Source organism: Lolium perenne, chromosome 2 (assembly GCF_019359855.2).
Source record: "Lolium perenne isolate Kyuss_39 chromosome 2, Kyuss_2.0, whole genome shotgun sequence".
Lineage (NCBI taxonomy): Eukaryota > Viridiplantae > Streptophyta > Magnoliopsida > Poales > Poaceae > Lolium > Lolium perenne.
Window position 1 is genome coordinate 193,706,776 of NC_067245.2, and position 22,741 is coordinate 193,729,516.

The window sequence follows — 22,741 nt, forward strand, 5'->3', positions numbered from 1 at the left end:
TCTTTCCTTGAGTTATAGAATCCTGGAACCTTCCCTCTTCGCATGTCATACCACTTCATCTACCAACAAAAAAAGATTGTATGGAACCACTTCCCTAGTCGCGTGTCAGCTTTGCACCGGCCTGCTTCTACAAATAGCGTGCAGTGTTTGGGGCCCGCTTCTATTCGTCGTATCCCTATAGCCTTTTTCCTACTTGTTTTCAATCCAAAGATTAAATTGTTAGATAACAGTAAAAAAATACCTATATAAACTGTACAATTACTAAATATCTATTAAAATCAAAAAAATTGACATGACCTTTGCTAAAAAAAATGAGACATGTTGAGTGCCAACATTTGGTGAAACACAAATGAATCAATGTTTCGCCAAAACATTGGCATCCGTCCTTGCAAAAAGAAACATAAAGTACGAAATGCTTCGCGAGCAACCGTACAAGGTCACCTCATCTACGATATCCGACACCACACAAGGGACACATGAATATACACAATCATAAATTGCAAGTAAAATTTGGAATTTATCAGAAGGTAACCAAAAAATTCATCAACAAATCCTTCGCCACAATTCATATTCATTGATCTGTCACAATTCATATACAAATCCTGGCGCCAAAATTCATATGTATGACCCTAATAAGCAACATTGTGGCGGTGCCTTCAGGTTTTGGTCGCTGAAACTACATGGGTGATGTATCCGAGCGGTGGTGCATGTTTATAGAAGGAAGAATACTCACCGAGGGCCGCGAGACCATGGTACGAGGTGCATCATCGCAGAGAAGCGTGTTGGGGGGTGGGGCAGGGAGGTGACGTCGCCAAGCAGCACGGCCGGTGGGAAAGGGCATCGTCATCGGGCAGCGTAGACTGGGCGCGATAGGGAGTTGTGAGGCGGCGCGGGGGTGTGCGGTGGTGATTCAATGTTCGACTGGGTGGCATGAAGCGCGGGGGGAGCTGTTGGCACTCGACATCATTGGATTGTGGATTAGAATGGGGAAGAGTGCGAGGGGGAGTCAAAATTAAGTGGTTGTGGGAAGGGTAAGTGTTGGGTTGATATTATTGGTGGTGTCACTCTGCTCAGCCATGCCAACAATACATGCAATACCGATGTGTGCTCTGTTTAAGTCATTACATCGCTTTGGTACATCAATGTCCACATGCATCTCTTTCTTCAAAGCCGAGTGACTTACTCCTTCAATCCTGCCAAAGTGCTTATTAAATGGCAGACCAATAGATTTGCCGACGTCCATATAATTCATGCAGAACAAGATGCACTCCTCGGTGATAAATACCTAGATGATGCTTCCATCCAGACGGGCCTTCTTACGAAAATATCCCTTAATTAACCCATTCATCCTTTCGAACAGTATCATGTGTGCAAGAATATAGAGGCCCGATGTCTTTGATCTCAGCAACAATATGAACCAACATATGCAGCATAACATAAAAAAATGCGAGCGGGAAGTACATCTCGAGTTCACATTACATAACAACAATATCTTCCTTTAGCCTTTCAACATGCTTCAAGTTGATTGACTTCGCGAGATCACGTTGAAAGCATTACACATGTCGGGAAGTTTTACACAAACGTGATCTTCTATTACCCCTCGAAGTTCAACCGGAAGTAACTGCATCAACATCACATGACAGTCATGACAACTCATCCTGCTAAACCTTGTTTCTTCGGGTCTAGATATCTAACGGGGATCTCCTAGTAACTAGAAGTAACTTTATACCTACAAGGCACTTGAAAACTTGCTCGAGCTGCTTTGGACTTTGAGTGAAGCATTATGGGGGATGGACAATGGTCATTGATAACCAATTTTCCCTTAGTTGTCTCCAGCTTGTCACAGTGTCCGTGAAGCTATTTCCTGATACCAAAGTATATCAAGTCTTGTCTTGACTTTGATCCATCTTTAGTCTTCTCTAGCATGTTTAATGATGTAGCAACCAAAACCTCACACACATTATTCGTGATATGCGTGAGATCCATACAATGAGGAATATCAAGGTATGGTTAGGACTTCCTTTTCTATAATGTTAACAACGGATCTAGGGCATTCTGCTTATTTACCGGTGCATCACAATCTTCCAATTTTTTTAGTAGCTCAAAGTTTTCGTGTCTAGTTCTCGTACGTGGGTTTACGTGGTCCTCTTCTTCACCATCTAACAGATCTGAACAACTTCTCCACTCGTCATCCTCCTCAAGCCACCTTCGATGACCCATGTACACGGTTTTTAAGGGTCCACTATCGGTAGTTGCTTAAAAGTTGAATTATCTATACACGTAACACATCGAGAGTGTTTTTAGCACACCTAGGCATAGAAATATCTGTAACCGGGATGGTCTTGCACCATCGTGATCAATGCAACTATTGTAGAGAAATAATCTCTTGCATTGCCATCCCATGTGTTGACTCCTTCTGCAGCCCATAATATGTCTATCTCCTCCTTCAATAGTTGGAGATACAAGTGAATATTGTTCCCATGTTGTTTCGGCCCTTAAATTAGCATAACCATGTGCATGACCACGGGGAGGTCAAACACAATCCAAGTGCTATGTGTGTAGATTTTGTTGCCAAACATATCTTTCTCACCCATACTCATATACCTAACTAAAGCTATTTTGGATCTGACCTGAATTCTAGGAATTCATAGTCGAGTGCTTTCCACTAGGTACCATCTGCACTATATCTACGTGGGCTCTATCTTTGTTCCAAATCAAGACCTTTGCTTTCATCAGGGTCGCAAAATACCATTCAAGACTTTTCGTTCCAAACTTGTATCGGGGTACGGTGTCCCGCACACTACACACCATTCCATGTCCGCATACTCGTTATGATAAATGACAAACTCGTGTAGGCATGCGTGGTATCTTTCGTGTGATAAATCAGGAGGTCATACGATCTTCTTGGCATCATCGATACCACTAGGACACGTGTTTCTCTCTGGAAGGAATTCATGTAGATACTCCAGCTTCACAATGAGGCTTGTGTAGTTGCATCTGAATTTTGCCTTGATGTCCAAAAAACTGAGTGTGGCGTTCAAGAGGATGTGCTCGGGAGCGCAACTAGGATACGGTGGAGATTTTTGAGTCTTTCTCCATCTGTGCCAACTTGGTCATCTATCTACATGCACCTCTTTTGGTATTCGTCTTCTTCTGAAGCAACTTTTTAACATGAGAGTCTCCCATCATTGATGCCAATATGGACAATTATTGTGTGTCCAACAACTCTTATCCAATATCGTCATGTCCGTCCCCTTGACCTTGTTCGAGCGTCTCTTCATTCCATCCTTGTTCCAGATCTTCATTGTTGTTTCCCCTTCATCATACGCCGGTGCCCCTTCGACATCGGCAACATCGTACTCACTACGGAGTACTGATGGCGTGTATTTCACACGTTCGTTGGGCAAACCCCAAGAGGAAGGTATGATGCGCACAGCAGCAAGTTTTCCCTCAGAAAGAAACCAAGGTTTATCGAACCAGGAGGAGCCAAGAAGCACGTTGAAGGTTGATGGCGGCGGGATGTAGTGCGGCGCAACACCAGGGATTCCGGCGCCAACGTGGAACCTGCACAGCACAACCAAAGTACTTCGCCCCAACGAAACAGTGAGGTTGTCAATCTCACCGGCTTGCTGTAACAAAGGATTAACCGTATTGTGTGGAAGATGATTGTTTGCAGAAAACAGTAGAACAGTATTGCAGTAGATTGTATTTCAGTAAAGAGAATTGGACCGGGGTCCACAGTTCACTAGAGGTGTCTCTCCCATAAGACGAACAGCATGTTGGGTGAACAAATTACAGTTGGGCAATTGACAAATAAAGAGAGCATGACCATGCACATACATATCATGATGAGTATAGTGAGATTTAATTGGGCATTACGACAAAGTACATAGACCGTCATCCAACTGCATCTATGCCTAAAAAGTCCACCTTCAGGTTATCATCCGAACCCCTTCCAGTATTAAGTTGCTAACAACAGACAATTGCATTAAGTATGGTGCGTAATGTAACTAGTGACTACATCCTTGAACATAGCACTAATGTTTTATCCCTAGTGGCAACAGCACAACACAACCTTAGAACTTTCTGTCACTGTCCCAGGTGTCAATGCAGGCGTGAACCCACTATCGAGCATAAGTACTCCCTCTTGGAGTTACAAGCATCTACTTGGCCAGAGCATCTACTAGTAACGGAGAGCATGCAAGATCATAAACAACACATAGATATAACTTTGATAATCAACATAACAAGTATTCTCTATTCATCGGATCCCAACAAACGCAACATATAGAATTACAGATAGATGATCTTGATCATGTTAGGCAGCTCACAAGATCCGACAATGAAGCACAATGGGGAGAAGACAACCATCTAGCTACTGCTATGGACCCATAGTCCAGGGGTAGACTACTCACACATCACACCGGAGGCGACCATGGCGGCGTAGAGTCCTCCGGGAGATGATTCCCCTCTCCGGCAGGGTGCCGGAGGCGATCTCCTGGATCCCCCGAGATGGGATCGGCGGCGGCGGCGTCTCTGGAAGGTTTTCCGTATCGTGGCTCTCGGTACTGGGGGTTTCGTCACGGAGACTTTTTATAGGCGGAAGGGCAGGTCAAGAGGCGGCACGGGGGCCCCACACCACAGGCCGGCGCGGCCAAGGGGGGTCCGCGCCGCCCTATAGTGTGGCCCCTCCGTGGCCCCTCTTCGTCTCTCCTTCGGACTTCTGGAAGCTTCGTGAGAAAATAGGCCCCTGGGCTTTGATTTCGTCCAATTCCGAGAATATTTCCTTACTAGGATTTCTGAAACCAAAAACAGCAGAAAACAGCAGAATCGCACTTCGGCATCTTGTTAATAGGTTAGTTCCGTAAATGCACGAATATGACATAAAGTGTGCATAAAACATGTAGATAACATCAATAATGTGGCATGGAACATAAGAAATTATCGATACGTCGGAGACGTATCAGCATCCCCAAGCTTAGTTCTGCTCGTCCCGAGCAGGTAAAACGATAACACAGATAATTTCTGGAGTGACATGCCATCATAATCTTGATCATACTATTTGTAAAGCATATGTAGTGAATGCAGCGATCAAAACAATGTATATGACATGAGTAAACAAGTGAATCATATAGCAAAGACTTTTCATGAATAGCACTTCAAGACAAGCATCAATAAGTCTTGCATAAGAGTTAACTCATAAAGCAATAATTCAAAGTAAAGGCATTGAAGCAACACAAAAGAAGATTAAGTTTCAGCGGTTGCTTTCAACTTGTAACATGTATATCTCATGGATATTGTCAACATAGAGTAATATAATAAGTGCAATAAGCAAGTATGTAGGAATCAATGCACAGTTCACACAAGTGTTTGCTTCTTGAGGTGGAGAGAAATAGGTGAACTGACTCAACATTGAAAGTAAAAGAATGGTCCTCCATAGAGGAAAAGCATCGATTGCTATATTTGTGCTAGAGCTTTGATTTTGAAAACATGAAACAATTTTGTCAACGGTAGTAATAAGGCATATGCATCATGTAAATTATATCTTATAAGTTGCAAGCCTCATGCATAGTGTACTAATAGTGCCCGCACCTTGTCCTAATTAGCTTGGACTACCGGATCATCACAATGCATTGTTTTTACCAAGTGTCACAAAGGGGTACCTCTATGTCGCCTGTACAAAGGTCTAAGGAGAAAGCTCGCATTGGATTTCTCGCTATTGATTATTCTTCAACTTAGACATCCATACCGGGACAACATAGACAACAGATAATGGACTCCTCTTTTATGCATAAGCATATAACAACAATTAATAATTTTCTCATTTGAGATTTGAGGATTATTGTCCAAAACTGAAACTTCCACCATGGAGCATGCCTTTAGTTAGCGGCCCAATGTTCTTCTCTAACATATGCATGCTTAACCCTATGGTGGTAGATCTCTCTTACTTCAGACAAGACGAACATGCATAGCAACTCACATGAAATTCAACCAATGAAAAGTTGATGGCGTCCCCAGTGAACATGGTTATCGCACAACAAGCAACTTAATAAGAGATAAAGTGCATAATGACATATTCAATACCACAATAGTTTTTAAGCTATTTGTCCCATGAGCTATATATTGCAAAGGTGAATAATGGAATTTTAAAGGTAGCACTCAAGCAATTTACTTTGGAATGGCGGAAAAATACCATGTAGTATAGGTAGGTATGGTGGACACAAATGGCATAGTGGTTGGCTCAAGTATTTTGGATGCATGAGAAGTATTCCCACTCGATACAAGGTTTAGGCTAGCAAGGCTTATTTGAAACAAACACAAGGATGAACCGGTGCAGCAAAACTCACATAAAAGACATATTGAAAACATTATAAGACTCTACACCGTCTTCCTTGTTGTTCAAACTCAATACTAGAAATTATCTAGACCTTAGAGAAACCAAATATGCAAACCAAATTTTAGCATGCTCTATGTATTTCTTCATTAATGGGTGCAAAGCATATGATGCAAGAGCTTAATCATGAGCACAACAATTGCCAAGTATCACATTACCCAAAACATTTATAGCAATTACTACATGTATCATTTTCCAATTCCAACCATATAACAATTTAACGAAGGAGAAACTTCGTCATGAATACTATGAGTAGAAACCAAGGACATACTTGTCCATATGCTACAGCGGAGCGTGTCTCTCTCCCATAAAGTGAATGCTAGGATCCATTTTATTCAAACAAAACAAAAACAAAAACAAACCGACGCTCCAAGAAAAAGCACATAAGATGTGATGGAATAAAAATATAGTTTCAGGGGAGGAACCTGATAATGTTGTCGATGAAGAAGGGGATGCCTTGGGCATCCCCAAGCTTAGACGCTTGAGTCTTCTTGATATATGCAGGGGTGAACCACCGGGTGCATCCCCAAGCTTAGAGCTTTCACTCTCCTTGATCATGTTGCATCATACTCCTCTCTTGATCCTTGAAAACTTCCTCCACACCAAACTCGAAACAACTCATTAGAGGGTTAGTGCACATTATAAATTGACATATTCAGAGGTGACACAATCATTCTTAACACTTCTGGACATTGCATAATGCTACTGGACATTAGTGGATCAAAGAAATTCATCCAACATAGCGAAAGAGGCAATGCGAAATAAAAGGCAGAATCTGTCAAAACAGAACAGTTCGTATTGACGAATTTTAAAATGGCACCAGACTTGCTCAAATGAAAATGCTCAAATTGAATGAAAGTTGCGTACATATCTGAGGATCATGCACGTAAATTGGCTTAATTTTCTGAGCTACCTACAGGGAGGTGGACCCAGATTCGTGACAGCAAAGAAATCTGGAACTGTGCAGTAATCCAAATCTAGTACTTACTTTTCTATCAACGGCTTAACTTAGCACAACAAAACACAAAACTAAGATAAGGAGAGGTTGCTACAGTAGTAAACAACTTCCAAGACACAAAATAAAAACAAAGTACTGTATGTAAAAACATGGGTTGTCTCCCATAAGCGCTTTTCTTTAACGCCTTTCAGCTAGGCGCAGAAAGTGTGTATCAAGTATTATCAAGAGACGAAGTGTCAACATCATAATTTGTTCTCATAATAGAATCAAAAGGTACCTTCATTCTCCTTCTAGGGAAGTGTTCCATACCTTTCTTGAGAGGAAATTGATATTTTATATTACCTTCCTTCATATCAATGATAGCACCAACAGTTCGAAGAAAAGGTCTTCCCAATATAATGGGACAAGATGCATTGCATTCAATATCCAAGACAACAAAATCAACGGGAACAAGGTTATTGTTAACGGTAATGCGAACATTATCAACTTTACCCAAAGGTTTCTTTGTAGAATGATCAGCAAGATTAACATCCAAATAACAATTTTTCAGCGGTGGCAAGTCAAGCATATTATAAATTTTCTTAGGCATAACAGAAATACTTGCACCAAGATCACATAAAGCATTACAATCAAAATCTTTAACCTTCATCTTAATGATGGGCTCCCAACCATCCTCTAGCTTTTTAGGAATAGAGGCTTCACGCTCTAGTTTCTCTTCTCTAGCTTTTATGAGAGCATTTGTAATATGATACGTGAAAGCCAAATTTATAGCACTAGCATTAGGACTTTTAGCAAGTTTTTGCAAGAACTTTATAACTTCAGAGATGTGGCAATCATCAAAATTCAAACCATTATAATCTAAAGCAATGGGATCATCATCCCCAATGTTGGAAAAAATTTCAGCAGCTTTATCACAGGCAGTTTCAGCAGTTTTAGCAGTTTCAGGCAGTTTTTCGCGCTTTGCATTAGAAGTGGAAACATTGCTAACACCAATTCTTTTATTAGTATGAGTAGGAGGTGCAGCAACATGTGTAGCATTAGCATTACTAGTGGTGGTAATAGTCCAAACTTTAGCTATATTCTTTTCTTTAGCTAGTTTTTCATTTTCCTCTCTATCCCACCTAGCACGCAGTTCAGCCATTAATCTTATATTCTCATTAATTCTAACTTGAATGGCATTTGCTGTAGTAGTAATTTTATTATGATGATTCTCATTAGGCAAAACCTTTGATTTCAAAAGATCAACATCAGCAACAAGACTATCGACTTTAGAAGCAAGTATATCAATTTTCCCAAGCTTTTCTTCAACAGATTTGTTAAAAGCAGTTTGTGTACTAATAAATTCTTTAAGCATGGCTTCAAGTCCAGGGGTGAACTCCTATTATTGTTGTAAGAATTCCCATAAGAATTACCATAGCCGTTGCCATTATTATAAGGATATGGCCTATAGTTGTTACTAGAATTGTTCCGGTAAGCATTGTTGTTGAAATTATTATTTTTAATGAAGTTTACATCAACATGTTCTTCTTGTGCAACCAATGAAGCTAATGGAACATTATTAGGATCAATATTAGTCCTATCATTCACAAGCATAGACATAATAGCATCAATCTTATCACTCAAGGAAGAGGTTTCTTCGACAGAATTTACCTTCTTACCTTGTGGAGCTCTTTCCGTGTGCCATTCAGAGTAGTTGATCATCATATTATCAAGAAGCTTTGTTGCTTCACCAAGAGTGATGGACATAAAGGTACCTCCAGCAGCTGAATCCAATAAATTCTGTGAAGAAAAATTTAGTCCTGCATAGAAGGTTTGGATGATCATCCAAGTAGTCAGTCCATGGGTTGGGCAATTTTTAACCAAAGATTTCATTCTTTCCCAAGCTTGAGCAACATGTTCAGTATCTAATTGTTTAAAATTCATTATGCTACTCCTCAAAGATATAATTTTAGCAGGGGGATAATATCTACCAATAAAAGCATCCTTGCATTTAGTCCATGAATCAATACTATTCTTAGGCAGAGATAGCAACCAATCTTTAGCTCTTCCTCTTAATGAGAAAGGGAACAATTTTAGTTTAATAATATCACCATCTACATCTTTATATTTTTGCATTTCACATAGTTCAACAAAATTATTAAGATGGGCAGCAGCATCATCAGAACTAACACCAGAAAATTGCTCTCGCATAACAAGATTCAGTAAAGCAGGTTTAATTTCAAAGAATTCTACTGTAGTAGCAGGTGGAGCAATAGGTGTGCATAAGAAATCATTATTATTTGTGGTTGTGAAGTCACACAACTTAGTGTTTTCAGTGTTGGCCATTTTACCAACAGTAAATAAAACAAACTAGATAAAGTAAATGCAATTAAACTAATTTTTTGTGTTTTTGATATAGCAAACAAGATAGCAAATAAAGTAAAACTAGCAACTAATTTTTTTGTATTTTGATTTAGTGCAGCAAACAAAGTAGTAAATAAAACTAAGCAAGACAAAAACAAAGTAAAGAGATTGAGAAGTGGAGACTCCCCTTGCAGCGTGTCTTGATCTCCCCGGCAACGGCGCCAGAAAAAGAGCTTGATGGCGTGTATTTCACACGTTCGTTGGGCAAACCCCAAGAGGAAGGTATGATGCGCACAGCAGCAAGTTTTCCCTCAGAAAGAAACCAAGGTTTATCGAACCAGGAGGAGCCAAGAAGCACGTTGAAGGTTGATGGCGGCGGGATGTAGTGCGGCGCAACACCAGGGATTCCGGCGCCAACGTGGAACCTGCACAGCACAACCAAAGTACTTTGCCCCAACGAAACAATGAGGTTGTCAATCTCACCGGCTTGCTGTAACAAAGGATTAACCGTATTGTGTGGAAGATGATTGTTTGCAGAAAACAGTAGAACAGTATTGCAGTAGATTGTATTTCAGTAAAGAGAATTGGACCGGGGTCCACAGTTCACTAGAGGTGTCTCTCCCATAAGACGAACAGCATGTTGGGTGAACAAATTACAGTTGGGCAATTGACAAATAAAGAGAGCATGACCATGCACATACATATCATGATGAGTATAGTGAGATTTAATTGGGCATTACGACAAAGTACATAGACCGTCATCCAACTGCATCTATGCCTAAAAAGTCCACCTTCAGGTTATCATCCGAACCCCTTCCAGTATTAAGTTGCTAACAACAGACAATTGCATTAAGTATGGTGCGTAATGTAACTAGTGACTACATCCTTGAACATAGCACTAATGTTTTATCCCTAGTGGCAACAGCACAACACAACCTTAGAACTTTCTGTCACTGTCCCAGGTGTCAATGCAGACGTGAACCCACTATCGAGCATAAGTACTCCCTCTTGGAGTTACAAGCATCTACTTGGCCAGAGCATCTACTAGTAACGGAGAGCATGCAAGATCATAAACAACACATAGATATAACTTTGATAATCAACATAACAAGTATTCTCTATTCATCGGATCCCAACAAACGCAACATATAGAATTACAGATAGATGATCTTGATCATGTTAGGCAGCTCACAAGATCCGACAATGAAACACAATGGGGAGAAGACAACCATCTAGCTACTGCTATGGACCCATAGTCCAGGGGTAGACTACTCACACATCACACCGGAGGCGACCATGGCGGCGTAGAGTCCTCCGGGAGATGATTCCCCTCTCCGGCAGGGTGCCGGAGGCGATCTCCTGGATCCCCCGAGATGGGATCGGCGGCGGCGGCGTCTCTGGAAGGTTTTCCGTATCGTGGCTCTCGGTACTGGGGGTTTCGTCACGGAGACTTTTTATAGGCGGAAGGGCAGGTCAAGAGGCGGCACGGGGGCCCCACACCACAGGCCGGCGCGGCCAAGGGGGGGCCGCGCCGCCCTATAGTGTGGCCCCTCCGTGGCCCCTCTTCGTCTCTCCTTCGGACTTCTGGAAGCTTCGTGAGAAAATAGGCCCCTGGGCTTTGATTTCGTCCAATTCCGAGAATATTTCCTTACTAGGATTTCTGAAACCAAAAATAGCAGAAAACAGCAACTGGCACTTCGGCATCTTGTTAATAGGTTAGTTCCAGAAAATGCACGAATATGACATAAAGTGTGCATAAAACATGTAGATAACATCAATAATGTGGCATGGAACATAAGAAATTATCGATACGTCGGAGACGTATCAAGTACCACCGTGTGTAACCATGCATGAAACGATTCAGTATAAAGTCCACCAACACATTGCCATTTAAGGGCTAAACCTCGTTCTTGCATTTGCTACATGGACATTTATCTCGGTGGCATGGTGCTGCAGGGTATCAACGACAGATGCGGGATGATGTATAGGTGCAGGATTGTTGTGGGTATACTTCATGGGTGTACCATCGACAGTGCCTAGATCCGGCAAGCCCGGGTGGCCCACGGATGGTGATGAGGCATGTGGCCCATCGGGCGGCCCAGTTGCTGTTGATCATGAAGGAAGAAGTCCAGCCCAGGATCAGCAGGCCGGATCCGTACCGACCTAGGAGTGACCCGGATCCAGGGAGGCCCATGAGGAACCCGGATCCAGTACGACGTGTATGGAAGGCGGATCCGTGACGTGCACGGCAAGATATTGTACCGTAGCTAGGCTATCTGTAATCCGGCTAGGACTCTCCATGTAAACCCTAGATCCGTGCGCCTTTATAAGCCGGATCCCGGGAGCCCTAGAGGCACAACCACAACTCATTGTAACAACGCGAAAGCGCCCAGATAATTCCAGACAAGCAGCAGTAGGCCCTGTCATCGTGCAGGTGTTCCGAAGCTGGGTAACTCGCGTACCACCGTCCCGTGTGCACTCCGCCCTATGGCCCCTACTTCTTCTTCCCCTCGTGAGGATCCCACCTCCGAGGTACCGTCGATTAGGCAACGACAGTTGGCGCCCACCGTGGGGCCTGTGGCGTCTGGAGGCCGGAACCGGGAGGGTTCCGCCATGGGAAGCTACGACGACACCATCGCTGTGGGGCGCGTCCTTTACGCCGGGAATCTGCCGATCGTCCCTCCGGATGAGTGCTGGATTCCGGCTAGGACAAACCCCGTCAAGCTCTCCATCGTCCCAATTGGCGGCATTCACATCTTCATCGGGGAAACCGTCGATTCCGACGGAAACCCACTGGTAAGTAACGCAGACGCGACCGCCGCAGAGCTGGACGCTGTCGCGAAGATCCGATCTGAGATGCAGGAGCTTCCCAAGGAAGATTCCGCCTCGGATCTGGAAATTTCAAAGCCCACCCAATCCGCCCCCGAGCAGGAAACAAAGGTGGAAGACCAATGCAGATCCGCCTGGGTCTCCCAGGTGTTAGAAAAGCAGAGGTACCACTTCGTACACTTCTTGGCCCATACCGCCGGAACCGCCCCTCAAGAAGACGGAGCTGGTCCTGAGCAGGTAGAGGCACCGGAAAACGGCGCAGATCCGGATCAGGCTCAGCTTGTCGGAGAAAGCGAAGCTCCGGTTGAAGAGTCGATTTTGGGCAATCTGAGCCCAATTTCCGGCGACACCCCGTCCACGGAATCTGATGACTTCGTTCGCAAGATAAGGGAGTACGGATACGGCGATCAGCCTGAAGTCGACTCCGCCCAGCCCAAGCAGGTTCTCGCAACGGTAGCAGCGCTGGGACAAACTGGATCCGGAGACCAAGTCAGCCAATCTGACCCCCAACCATCCCATCAAGGATCTCCAATGTCTCGGGTGCGACCCCAAAGGGATTCTCCCTCGGAGGAAATCTTGTCAGCAGAGGAGGTGGCCGCGCGAGCAGTTCTTAACACACCTATAACCCCGGGCGACGCCGCAGATCTGGAGGCCCTAGAGACCGCCAGAAAGGAAATGCTGGCCACAGCCAAGAGGCTCGCCGATACCGAAGCTGCGTTAAGGATAGGAAGGGCAGATCATGCAGCCTGGACGGAAAACTTCAAGAGACAGGACCGCGAGATTGCTGCCACACTCGAGCAGGTCAAGAGCATGAGGGCTGAGTGGGAGGTAAAGATGACCTATGCGCAGGCGGAGGCCGATCGAATCGTTAGAGAAGCAATTCCGCCTCGCAGAATACCCTTCAACACGCCCGCAGATCACCAGCCGCTGGAAACTCCAAAGGACAACATGCAGAAAGCTGCGGAATTGCTGAGGAAGAAGGATGAAGAAGTTGACATCAACTATCTCCGCACACTTGTCGCTTCAGCAATGCAGCAGCAGAACAAGGCAGATACTTCGCGCAGGTTGGAATCCAATCCGGATAACTGTGTATCTACCGCGCAGAAGGACGATGAATCGCACACCGGATCCTCGGAGCGCAGAAGAAGGGCCAGGGAGCACCCAAATCCGATCCCCGTTCCGTCAATGTCGCCTCCGTCGGATCCAAGGAAGGGAAAGGACGCGATGTACTCCGGAAGAGACAAATACCGCAACCCCTCACCTCCACCCAACGGTTACCCGCGACCCCCTCGCCGCCGTAGTCCAGCCGGAAACACCAGGCCCGTAGGGCATGGTGCGCTTGTTATCCGCGACAACGTGCTGCCAAGAAACAGAAACAGGGAGCGCTCGCCGGAACCCCGCCGGAATCAGAACAATGTTCATGAGCCCGAGCCCAGGAGGAGTCGGAATGAAGATCGCGGTCCAGAGCCTCGCCGGAACCGCGATCCAGAACCTCGTCGGAGCCGCGATCCAGAACCTCGCAGGAGCCGGGACCCAGAGCCTCGTCGGAGCCGTGACCCGGAGCCTCGCCGGAACGACCAGGGCAGCCAGCGCCAAGGCGAAGGCAGCCACAGGAGCCGGAGTCAGCACCAGGAAGGCCGAGGAGATTCAGATGGCGGAAGCAAGAAGTCAGACCGCCCACCTCGCAGGTCTCCCTCACCACCACCTAGCGGTGGCGGCGGAGGTGGAGGCGGAGGCAATGGCCGGAGATCTCGCTCTCGCTCCAAGTCTCCTCGCCACGGCTCGCGCGACGCCCGGGACCGCCTTAACGAGTACAGAACCGACTACATTGGTCCGAAGTGCTTTGGCAGGATGATTCGAGAGGAACCAAAGCCAAGGATGAACCTCAAGCTACCCGGAAATCTGAAGCATTATGATGGCACCGAAAGGCCGGATACCTGGATTGAGGATTACTACAATGCTGTAACCTTCGCCGGAGGAACCCCTAACATCGCCTGCCGCATGCTCCAGTTGTACCTTGTAGGTCCAGCCCGGATCTGGCTCAGCGACCTCGAGAAGAACTCCATCTTTTGCTGGTTCGACCTGAAGAACGCTTTTGAGAAACACTTCAGGGGCACCTACAAGAGACCTGCCACAACAAGCGACCTACAGGCTTGCATCCAGAAGAAGGGCGAAACATCAAGGAATTTCCTCACCCGATGGTTGGCATGCGTAAACGAGTGCGAGAATGTTGACAACCGCACAAAGAATGCACGCCTTCATTGGGGGCTTGCAGCGAGGAGGATTGCTGCGACACAAGCTAACCTGCATGGTCAATGCAAATCAACTGACGTTGGATGACATGATCACCATCGCTAGCGATCACACTGCCGCCGACGACGACGCAGGCGGTGATCTCGCAGCCACAGCAATCCCCCTGCACCAACAAAAGAAGAACCGTGACAACGGCGGCAGCAGCAGCCATAAGCGCAAGAACCCTGATGACCAGAAGAGTGGCGGATCCGAGATGGTCGCCATGGCGTTTCAACGCGGAGGTCCAGGAGGCGGAAGAGGACGCGGACGCGGAGGCGGAGCCGGCGGGGGTCGGCGGCATACCTCCGAGGTCACCGCTGCCGGATCCCGCGCACCGCAAACCTATGAGGAGTACAGAGACATGCCTGCACAGCCCATCGGATCCGGTTACGGGGAAGTCCACTCATACCAACCGCATCGCAAGTGGGTCAATGATCTAAAGAACGACCCGGAGGCCGGATACAAGCGCCCGGAAGCACCGCCCTCGCGGAAAAGGTGGCAAGGGCAAGAACAAGGACAAGGAGGACGATAGTTCCGAGGCGATGGATGAGGATGATAACTCGCCGGATCCCAAGGCAGGATCCGCAGGAAAATCCAACCCATTCGACAAAAAGAGCGTGGGGGCTTACCACACTTTCCTCGGAACCCCAACGATGCGCGCCTCCAAGTCAGCTACCGGATCCCGAACGTCATAGTTCCGGCTGTGCCGCAGTACGTCAGGTGGTCGGAAATCCCGTGCACATTTGATCGGAAGGATCATCCCGCAATTGTGCCAAAGGAGTGCTACGCCTTGGTTGTAAGTCCCCGCATAGACGGGTATGACTTCTCCAAGTGCCTCATGGATGGCGGAGCTAGCCCGAACATCATGTACTGGAGACTCTAGAGCGGATGAACCTCACCAAGGAACAGCTCAAACACAGCACCACTGAGTTTCATGGCGTGGTTCCGGGTAAGAAGGCGAACTCCCTCGGCAGCATCACACTTCCCGTGGCTTTTGGCGATGTTCATAATTTCCGCGAAGAGAAGATCACGTTTGAAGTTGTGCCCTTCAAGAGCTCCTACCACGTCATCTTCGGCAGGCCCACCTACCACAAGTTCCACGCAAGAGCGTGCTACATCTACAACAAGCTCAAGATTCCGGGTCCTAAAGGTATGATTACCGTATCCGGAGACTACAAAAAAGCTCATGAGTGCGAGTTAGGCGAAGCCGCCTTCGCAGAGTCTGTGATATCCGGAGAAGAGCTGAAAGGCTACAGAGCCGCGGTGGATCCGACTGAGATGCAGACCACCAAGAAGCAAATCTCCGAGCAGAAAACCTCCTTCAAGCCCGCGATAGAAACCAAGAAGCATGACCTCATCCCAGGTGACTCTTCCAAGCAGGTTTCAGTCGGAGCCAACATGGACCCCAAATAGGAAAGCGCGCTCGTCGAGTTCCTCCGCGCTAACATGGATATCTTCGCATGGCAACCTTCTCCGACATGTCCGGAGTACCTAGGGAACTCGCCGAGCACTACCTCAACATAAATCCGGGGCCAAACCGGTGAAGCAAGCTATGCGACGCTTTGGAGATAAGAAGCGCCGCGCCATAGGAATGGAACTAGCAAAGTTACTAGAAGCAGGTTTTGTAATAGAAGTTATCCATACCGATTGGGTCGCGAATCCCGTCCTTGTACCCAAAAAGAACACTGAAATACTAAGAATGTGCATCGATTACTCTGGCTTGAACAAACATTGCCCGAAGGATCCGTTCCCCTTGCCGCGCATTGACCAAGTCATTGATTCGACGGCGGGGGCGGAACTTCTGTGTTTTCTTGATGCGTATTCCGGGTATCATCAGATCCGGATGAAGGAATCCGACCAAAAGGCGACTTCATTCATTACCCCCTTTGGTACTTACTGCTATGTTACTATGCCTTTTGGTTTGAAAAATGCAGGTGCTACTTACCAACGTACGATGCAGCGGTGCCTGAAGGACCAAATTGGCCGGAACGTGCACGCTTACGTCGACGACATCGCGGTCATGACCCGGAAAGGATCCGACTTGATCAGCGATCTCACAGAAACCTTCGACAACCTCCGCAGGTACAAGATGATGTTGAATCCGCTGAAGTGCGTCTTTGGCGTGCCAGCCGGAAAACTCCTTGGCTTCATAGTCTCTCACAGAGGCATTGAGGTTAACCCGGAAAAGATCAAGGCAATCCTGTGCATCAAAAGGCCAACTTGTCTCAAAGATGTGCAACGACTAACTGGTTGTGTTGCAGCAATCAGTAGGTTTGTCAGCCGTCTTGGCGAGAAGGCACTACCTCTGTACAAGCTGCTGAAGAAAACAGACAAATTTGTCTGGGACGACGCAGCTGATGCAGCTCTTCGAGGGTTGAAGGAAATACTCACCTCCCCGCCTATCTTGGCAGCTCCAGTAGAGTCAGAGCCAATGCTCCTTTATCTGGCAGCTACCAACAAAGTCGTCAGCCTCGTCATCGTTGTGGAGCGAAAGGAAGAAGGTCATGAATATGACGTCCAGAGACCTGTCTACTACATCAGCGAGGTGCTGACGGAATCAAAACAGAGATATCCTCACTTTCAGAAGCTAGCTTATGGCGTCTTCCTAGGAAGACGGAAGCTCAGTCATTAATTCCAAGAGCATCCAGTAACAGTCGTGAGCAAGGCTCCGCTGTCAACAATTCTCAACAACGCTGACGCAACAGGACGTACAGCTAAATGGGGCATCGAGTTATCTGCCTTCGACATCGCCTACAAGCCAAGGACTGCGGTAAAATCCCAGGTTCTGGCAGATTTCGTTGCAGATTGGACAGAAGCTCCGGATGCAAGTCTGGAGCCGGAACCAGAAACATGGGTCATGCACTTCGACGGATCCAAGCAGCATCAAGGCTCAGGAGCCGGAGTCACCCTGAAGTCCCCTACCGGAGAAGAACTGCAGTATGTTTTGCAGATCCACTTCGAAGCTACAAACAACATGGCGGAATATGAGGCTCTACTGCACGGTCTGCGCATCGCTAAGGAAATAGGGATCAAGCACATCATATGCTGTGGAGATTCCGACCTGGTGGCACAGCAAGTAGCCGGAACCTGGAACGCCAGAAATTCCGTCATGGCGGCCTACAGAGACGAAGTTGACGAGCTCGCCAAGTGCTTCCTCGGATACGAAGTCAAGTACGTCAGAAGAGACGACAACACAGCGGCAGACATGCTATCCAAGCTCGGATCCGGCAGGAAACCAATTCCGCCTGGCATTTTCCTGGAGCATCTCCGGATACCCTCAGTTAAGGGCGCTAACCCGGAAAACCCAGAGGTGGCAGTGTCTCCGGCTAGGGAAGTGATGGCCATCATTCCGGCTTGGACCCAGCCTTTCCTGGACTACCTCATCGATCAGAAGTTGCCAGAGGACGAGGTCCTCGCACGACAGATCGTCAGGCGAGCACGAACCTACACAATAGTTGATGGACAGCTCTACAAACGAAGTGCAGCAGGGGTATTTCTTAAATGCGTCTCCAATCAAGATGGCATTGAAATCCTCAGAGAGATCCACGCAGGGGACTGCGGGCATCACGCCGCTCCCAGATCACTCGTTGCAAAAGCTTTTCGGTTAGGTTTCTATTGGCTTACAGCTAAAGAAGACGCTGATAAAATAGTCAAGACCTGCCGAGGTTGTCAGTACTACGCTACTCAACCAAACGCTCCAGCCCAAGAGCTGAAGACCATACCTATCACCTGGCCATTTGCGGTCTGGGGGCTCGATATGGTTGGTAAGTTAAAAAAATCATCTCCTGGCAGTTTTGAGTACCTCCTGGTCGCTGTTGACAAGTTCAGCAAATGGATCGAGGCTAAGCCAGTGAGAAAAGCCGACGGTGCTACGGCACTAAAATTCGTCTGCAGCCTCGTGATGAGATTCGGCATCCCGCACAGCATAATCACAGATAATGGCACGAACTTTGCTCAAGGAGAATTGAGGGATTATTGTGAGACAATGGGGATACGACTGGACCTCGCATCTGTGGCTCATCCACAGTCCAATGGTCAGGTTGAAAGGGCTAACGGCCTAATATTATCAGGAATTAAACCACGCCTTGAAGGAACGCTGTGACGAGCAGCCGGAGCTTGGGCTGACGAGTTGGAGGCTGTTCTATGGAGTTTACGAACTACCCCTAACAGATCAACAGGGTTTACCCCTTTTTTCCTGGTATACGGATCCGAAGCCGTACTTCCCTCCGACATCATCCACGATTCACCGCGAGTTTCCGCCTACAATGAAGAAACAGCTGACGAGGCCCGACAGCTATCTGTGGACCTGATCGAGGAAGCTCGGAACTTAGCAGATCAGAGATCCGCCATCTATCAGCAAAAGCTCCGACGTTATCACAGTCGTCGAGTTCGGAAACGCTCCTTTATGGCAGGAGACCTGGTCCTCCGCCTTCGACAGGTGAAAGACCATAAGCTGCAATCTCCATGGGAAGGACCCTTCGTCGTTAGCAAAGTGCTTCATAACGGGTCGTACTACCTTGTCGATTTCCGCGAGTTAAGGGATAGACCTGCTAACTGGCACCGGAAACGCAAGCGTGAGGATCCGGATGACATCTACGATGAAACAGATCGCCCTTGGAATATCGCACAGCTACGTCCTTTCTACACTTAGCATACATTTTCCGAGTTCTAAACTCTGTAATAGTTATACATGATCAATGAAATAAAGCTTTTGGTTCACTCCTTGAGTCCTTTACCTCCTTTACTTGTTCATTTTAGATCGTGTATGTTTTTTCCAACTAAAACCGCAGAGCTGGATTTTTTCCGCCTAGGCGTGTATGAAAGTTGTGATTTTCAAAATCGTCCTTTAGGACGTAAGCTTAAGTTTTCTGATTAAGTTGTTATCTGTTGCGAACTCGTGGATTCCTAGTAGCGATTTCCGGCACCTATGCCTGGGGGCTTGTTTCCACGGTTATGGACGGACTGCCATTGGGCTTCGTCGCCGCTGGCGAGCGTTTCCGGCTAAGGTTTTTCCGGCTCGTGGAAGGTCAAGCGAGCAAGCCGGAAAATAACGAAGTCAGCACTTGCTTTCCAACATAAAACGAAACATGCACATAACATTTAACGGATAGCAGGATAAGTGTTTCCGCCCCATGCATAATTGTTTCGTTCCTAGCTACTTAAGAATTTAAAGTCTTATTACAAACCCTCGCTGGGGCCAAAATGATGCATTGCTTTTCCCGCAGGAATAAAAGTTCTCACTCCCCCTTAGCCGGAGAAGTCTTGCCCTCTGGATCTTGTTCCTTGGCGCCTTCGGCCGGAGAAGATACGTCTTCTTCACTTTCCTTTTCTTCGGAAGCAGCAGTGCTGGTCTTGGGTTCTTCTTGGGGCGCATCCTTGGAGCTGGTCCAGGTAAACTCGGCTCCGGATTCCGCAGGTCGCGCCTGGGCGTCGAGATCCTTCAAAAGTTCCGCTTCTAAGGGCTCGTCAGCAGCGAGGACGACCTTGTCGTAGAATTCCTCGTGCCGGATCCTGCGCGCGATGCGGGTGTCGTAGCCGCTCACTGCATCCAGCAGCTCGCCGACGTCCACATCCGGAGGAACGCCCGTGGTCACTTCATCAAGATCAAGACCCGGAGTATGTGCTAGGCACATGGTCAAGGCCATTGCAGCTGCGCCTCGGGCTGAAGATGCTTGTAGATCAGTCACCAGCTCCGGCAGAACGTCCATCTTACCAATAAGCTTGCGCACGTCACAAGTGCGGCTCCTTTTGATGTTCAAATTATGGCATATTTTGCGGGAGGCGGAGATGAGATCCTTGCAGTCATCACCCGCGAGTTGCGTAAGATCGTCTCGTGGGAACAAATTCCGGCGCTGTTCCGGGTACCCAAGCGGCTCTACATAAAAAGATAATCAGGATATAAGCATGCAATTTGAGCGCAAAGTAAAAAAGAATCGGAGCAAATATCTTGACAAGGTTCCGATATCATACCCAAGATGTTCTCATTGAGCAAGTCCCAGTGCTGCTCCGCTGTCTCCATAAATTTCCGGAGTCCGTTGAGCTCTTTTTGCTGCCTCCTGATGGTCTCGCCGTCAGCATTCTTTTTCAGCTCCAGCTCGCCCTTCTCCCTGATATGCTCGGAGTTTTTCTCCGCCAGCTGCTTTTCGGCCTGCTCCCTCTTAAGTTCCGCCTCCTTTAGCTTCGTCTCCAATTCTTGGTACGAGGAGCGCAGGTTCTCAAGTTCAGTCGAAGCTGTTGCAAGGGAGGAGGATGCGCCTATAATAATATACGTTAACAGCAAATTTGAAGTCGGAATTTGGTTAATAACGAAGAAGGCGGAAACCAACCTTGGGCGTCTGCCAGTTGTTTAGCCAGTTCCGCATTCTCATCCTTCAGGGTCCGGATATTTTCCGCCTGACTCAGAGTAACGCGGCGCTGCAGGGCAATGTTCTTGTGCAGCTCGTAGTGCAGCGCCTGCTGTTCCTGTAAAATTTAAACAGTGCAGGAGTAAAAAATCCGCCTGTAGCAGTGGTTTCTTTTAAAGCATCATTGCCGGAACTTTTCCGCCATAATGCTTGGGGGCTACTGGTCCATTCTAAAAAACTTTCCCGGAAGTAATTTTTCTCTAAAGCATTTAAGCGCTAACTACTTTTTGAGTTTCCGCCTACATGCTTGGGGGCTACTGGGGAGTACCTTTTGCTTGCAGATAAGTTGATCGCAGAACTGGCCAATGTTTTTCTTGAAGTCCTGGATCTCCGATGTCCTGGAATCCGGCTTCCCCCAGGCGTTGTTCAGCATGGCGTTGAGCAGGTCTTGTTCAAGTTCCCACTTCTCCGCCTCAGTCAGCTTGTTAAAAAACTTGGTGGCATACGCCTTGGGGGTGGAAGTGGTGTCCGCCGGATCTCCGAAGTTCTTCGGAAAAACGACTATGTCGCCAGCGCCCTCTCCAGCCTTCTCGGAAGTGACTTCCGCATCTCCTTGGCCTTGTGTTTCCGCCTCTTCTTGGGCAGGGCTTTTGGCCTTGGGATCTTCTTCCTCCACGTGCCCGCTGCTAACCGGAATTATCTCCGGTGGAGTGTTTGCGGCAGGCGGGGGAGATGGGTCAGCCTGAGGAGGCGACGGTTGAGGAGTTGGGTGGGAAGCGCTGGGTGGAACTGGAGTAGAGGGACCAACAGCCGGAGATTTCTTCATGTACTTCGTGATGGGCTCCTGGCTGGTGGTCCGCGTGGCAGCGGTTTTCGGATTCCTGCAAACAAGTGAAAGGGTTTAGACAAGAAATAATTTCGCTAAGTAAAAATCGCATCATGCTCGGAAACTCACGGGGCGCCGGGAATGATGGGGCGTGTGCCCTGGCCAGCCGTCGAGAGCATCCGTAGACGCGCACGCTCCGCCTTCCTTGAGTCAAGCGGAGGTGGTTTCGTCGTCTTTGGCTTCTTGGCGGAGGCCTCGCCGCTAGCTCCGGCTTCAGAGCCGGGAGCCTTGGCGCGGGGACGCTTTGTAGGTCGAGGGGCCGCCCTGCGGGGTGCCTGGTCCTCTTCCTCTTCGTCGTCTTCCGGAGCCTCCTCCGCCGTGTCGCTGGTAACGGGGACGCGAATGATGGTGCGGAAGTTATCCTCCGCCAAAGTATTGAGCTGGAAGGAAAATGAACAGAAGTTAGAGTTATCCTTGTGAAGTTTGAAGCAACGGAAAGAACGAAGCTTACCGGAGGACACTGATCGTTCGTGTAGATATCCTTGAACAGTTCCGGGACCTGTTGGCCCCTCGGAATCTTCACCAGCGTCTTGAATCTTCTTTTCAGAGAGTCAGCCGGAAGATCATGGCGGGTAACCCGGAGAAGATCATCCGCCCCGGTGTAAGCGCACATCAACCGCGCGTTGTAGCGAAGGGGCTGGATTCTCCGGGTAAACCAGCTAAGTGTAAGCTGGGCTCCGGTAAGTCCGTCGTGG

At 47.5% G+C, this 22,741-nt stretch overlaps 1 protein-coding gene across 1 annotated transcript; it reads right to left on the minus strand.

Moving 5' to 3' along the window:
* Positions 1 to 1,593: 1,593 nt before the first annotated feature.
* LOC127334270 (uncharacterized) lies at positions 1,594 to 22,291 on the minus strand. Its single transcript, XM_051360686.2, has 5 exons — positions 21,489 to 22,291; positions 21,143 to 21,278; positions 20,787 to 21,071; positions 20,637 to 20,691; positions 1,594 to 1,621 (listed from the first exon to the last, which is right to left on the minus strand). Exons 1-5 carry the CDS (start codon positions 21,984 to 21,986, stop codon positions 1,594 to 1,596), a joined length of 1,002 nt encoding a protein of 333 aa, XP_051216646.2. The 5' UTR covers positions 21,987 to 22,291.
* Positions 22,292 to 22,741: the final 450 nt, after the last annotated feature.